The 10,045-nt window shown below is 32.9% G+C and overlaps 2 protein-coding genes across 4 annotated transcripts in view; one reads left to right on the top strand and one right to left on the bottom strand.

The window, feature by feature from the left end:
* The first annotated feature begins 1,439 nt into the window (after window positions 1-1,439).
* Window positions 1,440-5,908, top strand: LOC108721099 (spindle assembly abnormal protein 6 homolog). Of its 3 annotated transcripts, XM_018445479.1 has the most exons (5): window positions 3,798-3,924; window positions 4,013-4,120; window positions 4,241-4,676; window positions 5,103-5,233; window positions 5,414-5,908. In XM_018445479.1, exons 1-5 carry the CDS (start codon window positions 3,863-3,865, stop codon window positions 5,892-5,894), a joined length of 1,218 nt encoding a protein of 405 aa, XP_018300981.1. In that variant the 5' UTR covers window positions 3,798-3,862; the 3' UTR covers window positions 5,895-5,908. The 3 variants fall into 3 exon arrangements, with proteins under 3 accessions (XP_018300972.1, XP_018300981.1, XP_018300963.1); XM_018445470.1 differs by lacking the exon at window positions 3,798-3,924 and adding an exon at window positions 1,440-1,576 and having other exon boundaries at window positions 4,013-4,676; XM_018445461.1 differs by having other exon boundaries at window positions 4,013-4,676.
* A 259-nt stretch (window positions 5,909-6,167) lies between these two features.
* Window positions 6,168-10,045, bottom strand: part of tho2 (THO complex subunit 2-like protein) — a 28,658-nt gene continuing 24,780 nt past the window's right edge. Inside the window, exons 24-28 of the mRNA XM_018445490.1 lie at window positions 9,929-10,042; window positions 9,756-9,816; window positions 9,590-9,651; window positions 6,849-6,913; window positions 6,168-6,234 (exon numbers count right to left, since the gene is read on the bottom strand). Of these exons, the coding sequence (XP_018300992.1) occupies window positions 6,204-6,234; window positions 6,849-6,913; window positions 9,590-9,651; window positions 9,756-9,816; window positions 9,929-10,042 (333 nt within the window). The 3' untranslated portion in view covers window positions 6,168-6,203. The remainder of the gene's footprint in view (window positions 6,235-6,848; window positions 6,914-9,589; window positions 9,652-9,755; window positions 9,817-9,928; window positions 10,043-10,045) is intronic.

Genomic DNA, 10,045 nt, shown 5'->3' on the forward strand with positions numbered 1-10,045 from the left:
CATGATTGGTTAATTTCTTACGACACGATATACGATAACGTCTCCCGACTGGTTGTAGATTAGGCCTTAAGACTTAGAACTCTATTGTAGATTCGGGATTGCGTAGACCTAAAACAACATCCTGATTGACTCATCGGTTTAAGTTTACGTCTTGAGCCCAAGACACAATAGGCGCGTTCAAATTGACAAAGCGGCTAGCCTGCTCGCCAAGCAAATGAACATAATTAGTTGTTACTTATCGATCCAACCAATCATATTCAATCGCTCGGTAAGCATGCCTAGCCGCTTTGCCGTCTTGAACTCGCCCAATGTGAAGGAATAGCGATAGCGATAGAAATAACATAGTTTCAACCTATCAGAAACTGTGTATTTCGGTATATCCGATTTCTGATAGATTGAAATCGTGTTATTCCTATCGCTATCGCTATTCCCTCGTATTGTGTCTTGAGCTTTATGCGGGGTCTACAATAGAAGTCGTAGCAGTCGTAGGGTCTTAAGTCGTAGAAAATTGACCAATCACAGTCTAATATGAGAAGAATAATCAACTGTGATTGGTCAATTTTCTACGACTTAAGACCCTACGACCGCTATGACTTCTATTGTAGATCCCGCATTACAGTCACTGGTCTCTATTCCACTGAGGGTCAGAGTTGGGTCAGAGTGCAAGAACTGACCAACCACAGTCAAGCATTCCCTTGTCATTCGACTGTAAGAGGGGAATACTCGACTGTGATTAGTCAATTCGCACACTCCGACCCAATTCTAAGGGTGCTATTACATGAGCGCGAAAACGCGGAAATGCGGAAACGCGTAACCAATCAGAAGCAATCCGCTGTTATGGTTTCGCGTTTCACCGATTACTGATTGGTTGCGCGTTTCCGTATTTCCGTGTTTCTGCACTCATGTAATAACACCCTAACCCTCGGTGGAAACTTATAGCGAATTGGATTGGACGCACTCAGTGCGCAGTGGTGCACATTAAAGCCGTCGTATACAAAATAACGTAAAGATATATTTATAAATAAACATAGAAATCGATTAAATCGTGAAATACTTAATACATTTTATTGTACTATTAGGTAAAATGTGTATTTTATAATTCGAAATATTTGCATTTCATTTTTTATACCCAAATTAAATTAGTGTACAACGGCTTTAATATGCACCAGTGCTCATTAAGCTGGTTCTACATTAGTCGCGTCGCAAACTTTGCGGTCCAATCAACATCAATCTAGCTCGACTCTGATTGGACTGCAACGCTTGCGACGTTGCGATGCGATCAATGTAGAACCAGCTTAAAGCTGATTCTACATTAGTCGCGTCGCAAACTTTGCGGTCCAATCAACATCAATCTAGCTCGACTCTGATTGGACTGCAACGCTTGCGACGCTACGATGCAACTAATGTAGAACCAGCTTAACAGGAAAAAGGCAGGCATGGCCTCTCAGGTTTCTCTCTGATCACCAAACAAAGAAGAAAAAGGAGCAAGTGCTTATTGTTATCCGACTGTTGTAATAGCGTAATATACTTTTTTATTCGATATGGATAGTGATTGCTATTCCACCATATATACATGGTAAGTGTATATAAAACAGTATCTATACAATCGTATTCGATTTTCGCGGTGAAATAAAAATTTTCGTCTAGGTTATCTATTTCCATTTTTCAAAATGGATAATTATCCAGAACACGCTCCTTTCCTTCAATTTCAATGAAATCATGCTCATTCGACACGTTTTTGCATGAAACGAAAGAATCTGGCAGTAAAATGTGCTCAATCCCGCGAAGCGAGATATGAATCCTTATTACACACCTTTGGGTCATTCTTGGCTGTGTTCCGTTTCACGCATGATGTGCATGATGCATCTTTTATCCTTATTATTCACCGAATGTTAAATAAGGATAAATGATGTATTATGCATATCATGCATGAAACGAAACGCAGCCTTTGTCCTGCGCATTTTCTTTAAAATACTCAGGGCTATTCTATAACTCTTAACGCAAGTTTCGTTATCTTTATAACGTCGTTGCGCAGCTTTTTTATCATGATAACGATAACGAAACTTGCGTTAAGAGTTACAGAATATAGGCCCTGTCTAATACCGGTTTCTTTCCTATTCCTAAGAAAAAGTTTGGCATCATAGATAACAAGTTTTGTGCGTTGCCGGCTTCAAAAGTCATGTGTATCCTTTAACTAGAATAATTCCGAAGTTCAGCTCTGGATCAAAAATGACCCATTGTGTGTACAAAGTGTATTTTTCTAACTAAAAAAAATTTTTTTTCTTTATTTTCAACTAATTCTCATTTGTATTGCAGAAATATTTCGTGAATTATTAAAAAACGAATTTAACTCTAGAACATGTTAATCTTTAATAAACACAAGGGTTTTTGGCACCCTTGTGTTAAATGTTGTCTGTAACATTGGCTGCGTTTACCAGAGAAAATTAATCAGTTAGCACTTAGTGATTCTTTAATACGATTGATTCTTGCCTTTGGTTCTTTGCAAAATCTAAGTGTAGGAATCAATCGTATTAAAGAATCACTAAACTCTGATTAGTTTTCTCTGTTGAACACAGCCATTATATATTATGTTGTCTGTAGTGTTATGAAGAACATCTTCCTAATAAATTATAAGCTTTTTTAACACAATAGCAATAATAAAATGCATTGTTTAAAATGTAAATGCAATATATCTTTAATTTATAGCCATTCATATACATTAAAGAAACATCATTTTCAGGTTACTAAATAACTAAATTTTTTGGACAGCCGACACTTGAACTATTTTTTTCTTTTGTAGTTTAGAATGTCAACTGTAAGATATTGAAACATATTTTTTTTTAAACATTTTTGTTTCAGAGTTTTGTAAGAAAAAAGGCATTTTTCTCATTTTGTTAACTATATTTAGTTATAACAATTTATATACAATTTATTATAGATATACAACTACAAATACTTTTTAAAGATGTCAAAATATACATAAAAATCGTTTAATAATTTTTATATACTTGTAAAAGTGATGAAAATTAATCCAGAACACTAATGATCCAATGACTACGTGCATTTAGACCGCGGCTTATACAATAGATGTCCTTGTTTATCCTGAAGGTTAAACAAAGACACCTATCGTATAGGTCGCGGACTAAGCGCATGGTGTAAACGTAGCCATTGTATGTAGTAAGAGTACCCAAAACTAAGATGTGTACTAAGGGTAATTTTTCACTTAAGGTAAATTTTCACGAGCTGCTTAAACAGGCTGTTTCAGCGACAAAAAGGATCACGTGATCAAAATGGATGCTTGATATTTGTCAATTTTGACCACGTGATCCTTTTTGTCGCTGAAACAGCCTGTTTAAGCAGCTCGTGAAAATTTACCTTTAGTCGTTAAAGTTAACTATTGTTAAGTTAGGAAATATGTCACATCGATGGCATGAAGCCTGTTCTTTTTAGCTGAACTTTTGCGCCAGTTTATCTTTCTTCCTTTTCTCTCCAGGAGAAAAGAAGAGGAAGAAAGATGAACTGATGCAAAAGTTCAGCCAAAAAGAACAGGCCTATAGACTGCATAGAGGGTTTCATAAATTCTGTTCTATAAACACAAATTCTCTGCTTTAAAAATACAAATTTTCTGCTTTAAAAACAAATTCACTACTGTGCAAACAAAAATTATATACAAAATAATGTTTTTAAAGTGGAGAATTTGTGTTTTTAAAGCAGAGAATTTGTATTTATAAAACAGAGAATTTGTGTAATCCTCTATGCCATCGATAGATTTTCAACTTAACAATGATTAACTTTAAGATTAATATCTCACTTCACGGGACTGAGCACAACATTTTACTACCAGATTCTTTATTGCAAAAACATGTCGAATAAGCATAATTTCAGTAAATTAAAAGTGAGGAGCATCTTCTGGATAATTATCCAGTTTGTATAGCTCTTAACTCGTAATATAAATAATTCTATATTTTCATTTATTGTTGCATTCAATAAGGTACCTACTGTATCTTTATAGGTTCGAGAAATGTGGGATTGTATCTAATATCAGGACACATCTGCGACAGAACTTGGTGAACGCTTTGAAGCGCAAGGATCTGAGGCTGTGTAAAAATATAGAGGCAAGGTCAGCAAAACAGTATGTTTATGATATGCTAATAGCAGAGTATCTGTTTAGTCACAATTATTCCTTCACCTTGTCGATATTTGCTAGTGAAGTCCCGCTTTTAGTAAACTTTTGCAACAGTGTGCCACAGTGCTCCTCTGACGAGAGTAACAGAAGCGGTGGTAGCGGACATAATAAGTTGCAAAGTGATTACATAGCGCATACTCTGGAAACTTTAGGCATTGTTCCCAACAGGCCCGAGGGCCAATACATTATATCAAATTACATGAACAGTGAAACACCGTTGTTGCTATCCATTCTAAGCTCAATAGCCTCGCTTGTTGCTGACACTCAGTCATCAACTAGGACTATGTATGACAGGGAGACACAAGCTAATTTAGCTTTGGAAGTAAATCTTGTAGAAGCAACAAAAACAGAGGCAATGAGGAAAAAAATTATGCAACAGAAACAACTGTATGATAACGAGTTAAAGGCAAAGGAAAGTAAATTGAAGCAGCAAGCCATAGTTATAAAGCATCAACTTAATTCGTTAAATACAAAAGTGGAAGAAGCTCAGGTAATGCCTTTAACCACTTATATATTTCATATAAGATATTTTATAAATATTTGCATGGATTGTTTCTTAGTAATCAATTTTGTAGTAGATAAAGAATTCTTTTTTTATTATTAAAAATCAGTGTATAAGTTTTCACTTAGAAAAAAATCAAGTCCTAAAGAAATAATCTAAATATCTGGAGACATGGTAGTGTTTCAGCGCTAATCTTATATACTTTGGATACTTTCCAGCAAGAGACAGATGACAGTGTAATGCAGTGAAATATTTCATCTTTGTTTAATATTGAAAAACATTAAGTATGTGATATAATAATGATTCACTATGTTATATTCTGTTATTTGTGTCTCTTGTTAAAACGCTTCTTTAATTTATATATAAATATATATATTTATTTATTTATTTATTTATTTTCCTTTCTGTATATAGAATTTAATGCAATCTTTGATCCTAAAAGAAAAGCAACTGAAGGAAAAGAAAAACAGCAATGCACAATGTGTCCTGCAAAAGGAAATAGAATTATCTATGAAACAAAATTTCTTAACACAAGAAGCTAACAGGTACTCAATGAAAGCAAGAAAAAAAATAATTTCTAAAAATATTAGAAATACTTAATAGGCAATTAAACAATAGTGACAATTCCTAATTTCCATAATTCTTTTTATTTTTCTGATTTTTTATTCTATTCATCTACTTATCTTAAATCTTTTTATTTAAATAAATTAAAATAACTTCTGTAGATTGCAAAGAGAACGAGATAGTTATAGGAAGTTCGAGAGTGGCTTGAAGAAACTACAACGAGAGCTCGTTAAAATGCAGAAGGAAATGTCACAAAGTACATCGAATCAATGCGCTCAAAACAATCTCAGGAACATTTATGTACAAACTGATGGGGAGAGTTGTACTATAATGGACGAATGCAGAACTCTACAAAGGGAGAAGCTGGAGCTAACGAATCTCGTAGAAATGCAACGATCAAGGATAGAACAAATCACGCAGCGCAGCGTTCAGTTATCACATCAATTGGAGGAAATTCGTTTATTACAATCGATCGAAATGCCCGTTCCTGTGACTCGAATTGCCAGCACAAACGCAATTGTCAGTGAGAGTAGTTCTACCGAGGATATTCTTCAGGACGCCAAGACGCGACTAAAGCGCTTGGAAGAAGAGAGTTCCAAAGCTGATCAGTATTTTTGTACTTTCGTCAACACCTCTTCATAGTAAATAAGACATTTCAAAATATTATTTACTATTTATTATTGCATGCACAATAATCAACTTTGCAAATTACACTTGACGCACACATGCGAAGATTGTGGTTTCTTCACTTTCAGAAGAAAAGACTGAATTGAAACATGTATCAAAAAGTATCGAACATTTAGATAATTTATTTTATAAAATTGGATGTTAAAACATAATATACAAATTACCGATTATCCTTTTGCTTTATTTTGAATTCTACGTTCATTACATGCAACATCAAACATAGCATAGAAAATGTTAAGTCGAGCTCCTTTCCATTGTTGTACATCATCTTCGTTTCGGATCTGAACTCCTTCTGGTGGTGCACTTGAATTAAGGATCATACCAAGCACTTGTATTTTTTTGTGCATAGGATAAATCATACAGTTATTGAGCAGTTAAGGATTTTCTTTCAAAAAAAAGATAATGAAAATTATAGTTATAAAAAAAATATATTCTGTGTGTTAGAAAGTTCAAAACATAAGAGTGTTACAAATTTCATAAACGGAATAAAATACTATAACAGTTATATTTAAGTAATGTAATTAAGTGTTAAATATTATTGTCATATATGTTCATTTATAATCAACAAAAATACAATTAATAAACATAATTTTTATATTCACTGAACCATGTGTTAATAGACATACTAGCAAAATTTGTTAATTAAAATAAGAAAATGTCATATAAAAAACTATTTACCTTACTCAATAATTGTACGATTCATTCTATGTACGTAGGACATAAGCTATTTTAACACTTAGCTACAATGTTTAATATACTGCCATATCACATCAAGTATCACAAATGTTCTAGTCACGAGATGTTATATAACATTATATAAAATCAACTAGTTGTAAAAAAATATAGTTTTGTGAAAATAGCAAGAATAATATTTATATTTAGTTAAATTTGATGCATAAAAAAGGATATTGTTTATCGCGACTTTCGCGTCCTTCGCGTTCATGAGGACGATCCTTTGTGTATGGAGATTTTTCCTGAAAATATATTCTTGAATAAGTCTCCCGAATGCCATGATTTCTTGCGACTGATAATGGAAGGAGGGAACAATTGTCATCTATACTTTCTTGTCTTTTTTGCTATTGCCACCCATTTCGTCCCTTTAATGTACTCGAAGTAGACATCTTTATCAACTATGAAATAATAGAAAATTGTTAAGAAAATAATAACTTGATTTTTTGTTTAATAAAACAAGCCAGCACTATAAAAGTAATTACAGTTTCTATATCAGAAATCTTCTGATACACAATGTGTAACAAATTTCACTGAAGTAAAAAAAATTAGAAATATGTGTTTCAAACAGGATGTAGAACTGCAAATATATTTTATACAATAATTGTTGATGTGGCTCAATTAGAATAAATCAATAAATAAAAGAAGGTCAACGAGCCAATTATTAATAATTGGCTCGTTGCCCTTCTTTTATTTATTGACATTTTATACATTTTTCTACATGTTTAAATAACTTTCAAACGTATTAACATTTTCTGATCTTACATTTTCATATAATTGGCCATTTGCATATGTTGCATATTTCTTATAACTAAGGATTTCTATTCTATATGCCTTTTGTATCTCAAAATATTATAGTGAATATGTAAATATTAAAGCACATTATATAAGAGTTAAAAATTTTATGTATGCATAAAATAATAAAAATTGTACGTATATCCTAAAATAAGAATTCAGAAAAATCAAAATTAGATTGGATTCTAGATATTAAGTGGGATAGTATTGAAATAAGATTTATGTCACTCCTGCATATATTGAAGATTTCAGAAATTATAAAAAAAAAAAAACAGAAAGAGCAAAAGTAATTTAATCATAGAATGTAGAAGAAAATTAGCAAAACGAAAATCAAAGTTTATAATGCAGGGCTGCGTTTAAGAATTAACCCCAGATAACTCTAAGCTATAGGTTACGTATACTATAGCAAAAATGCAGAGTTATCTAGGCGTAATTCCTGAATGAACGCAGCCCAACTCAAGAGAAAATATATATCAACTATTTATTTTCTTAACGTTTAAGGGGTTATTTCCAAATGAACGCCTGAAAACAGGGCGATTTCGGAAATTTTTTAAATAAATGAAAATTCGGTTTAAAGTTAATGTACATATCTTAATTAAGGGGATCCAAAGCCGTCTGTATTACCGATTAAATCATAATTTTTGTATAACAATTACTTTTTCCCTCTTTTATAGATTCAAAAATCCTCTTCCAGTATTAAAATATATGCATTAATACGTGTCTGCGAGGTAGAGTTTATGCTGAAAACGACAAAAATTTTCGAAATTGAAATCTTAAAAAAAATTTTTTTTGTTCTCCTGGAAGAGGATTTTTGAATCTGTAAAAGAGGAAAAAAGTAATTGTTATATAAAAATTACGATTTAATCGATAAGATACAGACGGCTTCGCTCGCTAACGTATTACATTGGCGACGTCCTCGGGCCGGGAACGAGGAAAGGACATTGTTAAGAGCTTTACAGATTAAAGCTTAAGTCCGGATCTACAATAGGTGTTTTAAGACTTAAGCCGTAAGAAATTGACCAATTACAGTCGAATCCGAAGGGAATAATTGGCTGTGATTCGCCCATTTCTTATGGCTTAAAACCCTATTGTAGATCCGAGGTAAAAACTGCGCAAAAACAGTTTAAAGACAGAAATTATTGTCACTTAATCTCTTTCGACTTATGACTTAAGGCTTCTTAAAGCAAGATTGTGGACCTAATCTTATAGACCACGCATAAGTCCGGATTTACAATAGGTGTTTTAAGATTTAAGCCGTAAGAAACTAACCAATTATAATCGAATCCGAGAGGAATAATCGACTGTGATTCGCCCATTTCTTATGGCTTAAGGCTTAAAACCCTATTGTAGATCCGGGGTAAGTCCCCAAACATAATAGAGTAGTAAGCCTTAAGAAATTGATCAATTACCCCGGATCTACAATAGGGTTTAAAGCCTTAAACCATTAGAAATGGGCGAATCACAGTCGATTATTCCCCTCGGATTCGACTGTAATTGGTCAATTTTTTACGGCTTAAGGCTTAAAACCCTATTGTAGATCCGGGGTAATTGATCAATTTCTTAAGGCTTAAAGTTTACTACTCTATTGTGTTTGCGGACTAATAGAAGTCTGTCTAATAGAACTCCTTAAAGTTCCTGAGTATTCATCCCAGCCATATTGATTTGTGATGTCCTAAGAAATGTCATAAGCGATACGTTGATTTTTCTTATACATACCATTTATAAATAAAGACAAAATGCATAAAACGGAATGAAATCTCTGTAAAAATGTACCGAGACTATCATTATCTCCCCTGACAATCAGTAAATAGCCGAAAAAGGCACATAAAGTCCGTTTACTAGTTTTTACTCAATACGCATGCATAGTCTATTTTCACTTTACAAACGTTTTATTTTTTAATTTAATTTTAATTTTTTGAATTTTAATTTAATTTATTGCAAAGCTCTATGAAAAAGACTACATGTTTTGTATTTTATAAATTGTCTTTATTAACAAATAGCATGCAAGAAAAATCAACTTGTCATTTCTCGCTTATGACGTCATGATTCAATATGGATGAGGTGAGTACTCAGGAGCCTATTAATATAACATTATTATTTAAAAAATACTGCTAAATATTACTGACCTTACTGTAATGATGCTTTTCTCTATGTTCAGGAATGTCACCGTTTTGATGCGTACTTTTGGCTATAACAAGTGTAAAGTAATATATATTTCAATACATATAATTGTAAATGCTTGTTGACGAGTCCATATTTTATTGTAATAATAACGAAAATACATTCACAAACCTCTTTCGTCATCTTTTCTCCGTTTTTGTTCAGTAGTTGCTATGGATTCCTCTGCCCGATCCTATTAATTGATCAATTGGTTGTTTAGTAAGTAATTTAATATATTTTTTAACCGTGTATATATGTATATGTAATGATCGTACGCGATAATTAAATAATAGAAACATCATTACCCTTTTCCGTCCCTGTTTCTTTTCTCTACGCAGCTCTTTCTGTTCGTCACGTGCTTTTCCTTTACTAGAACGTTCTTTCTTATCAAGCATAGCATCCGCGCGTCTTCCTTCCTGCTG

This window comes from Mycetomoellerius zeteki, unplaced genomic scaffold, assembly GCF_001594055.1.
Source record: "Mycetomoellerius zeteki isolate Tzet28-1 unplaced genomic scaffold, Tzet1.0 scaffold104, whole genome shotgun sequence".
Classification (NCBI taxonomy): Eukaryota; Metazoa; Arthropoda; class Insecta; order Hymenoptera; family Formicidae; genus Mycetomoellerius; species Mycetomoellerius zeteki.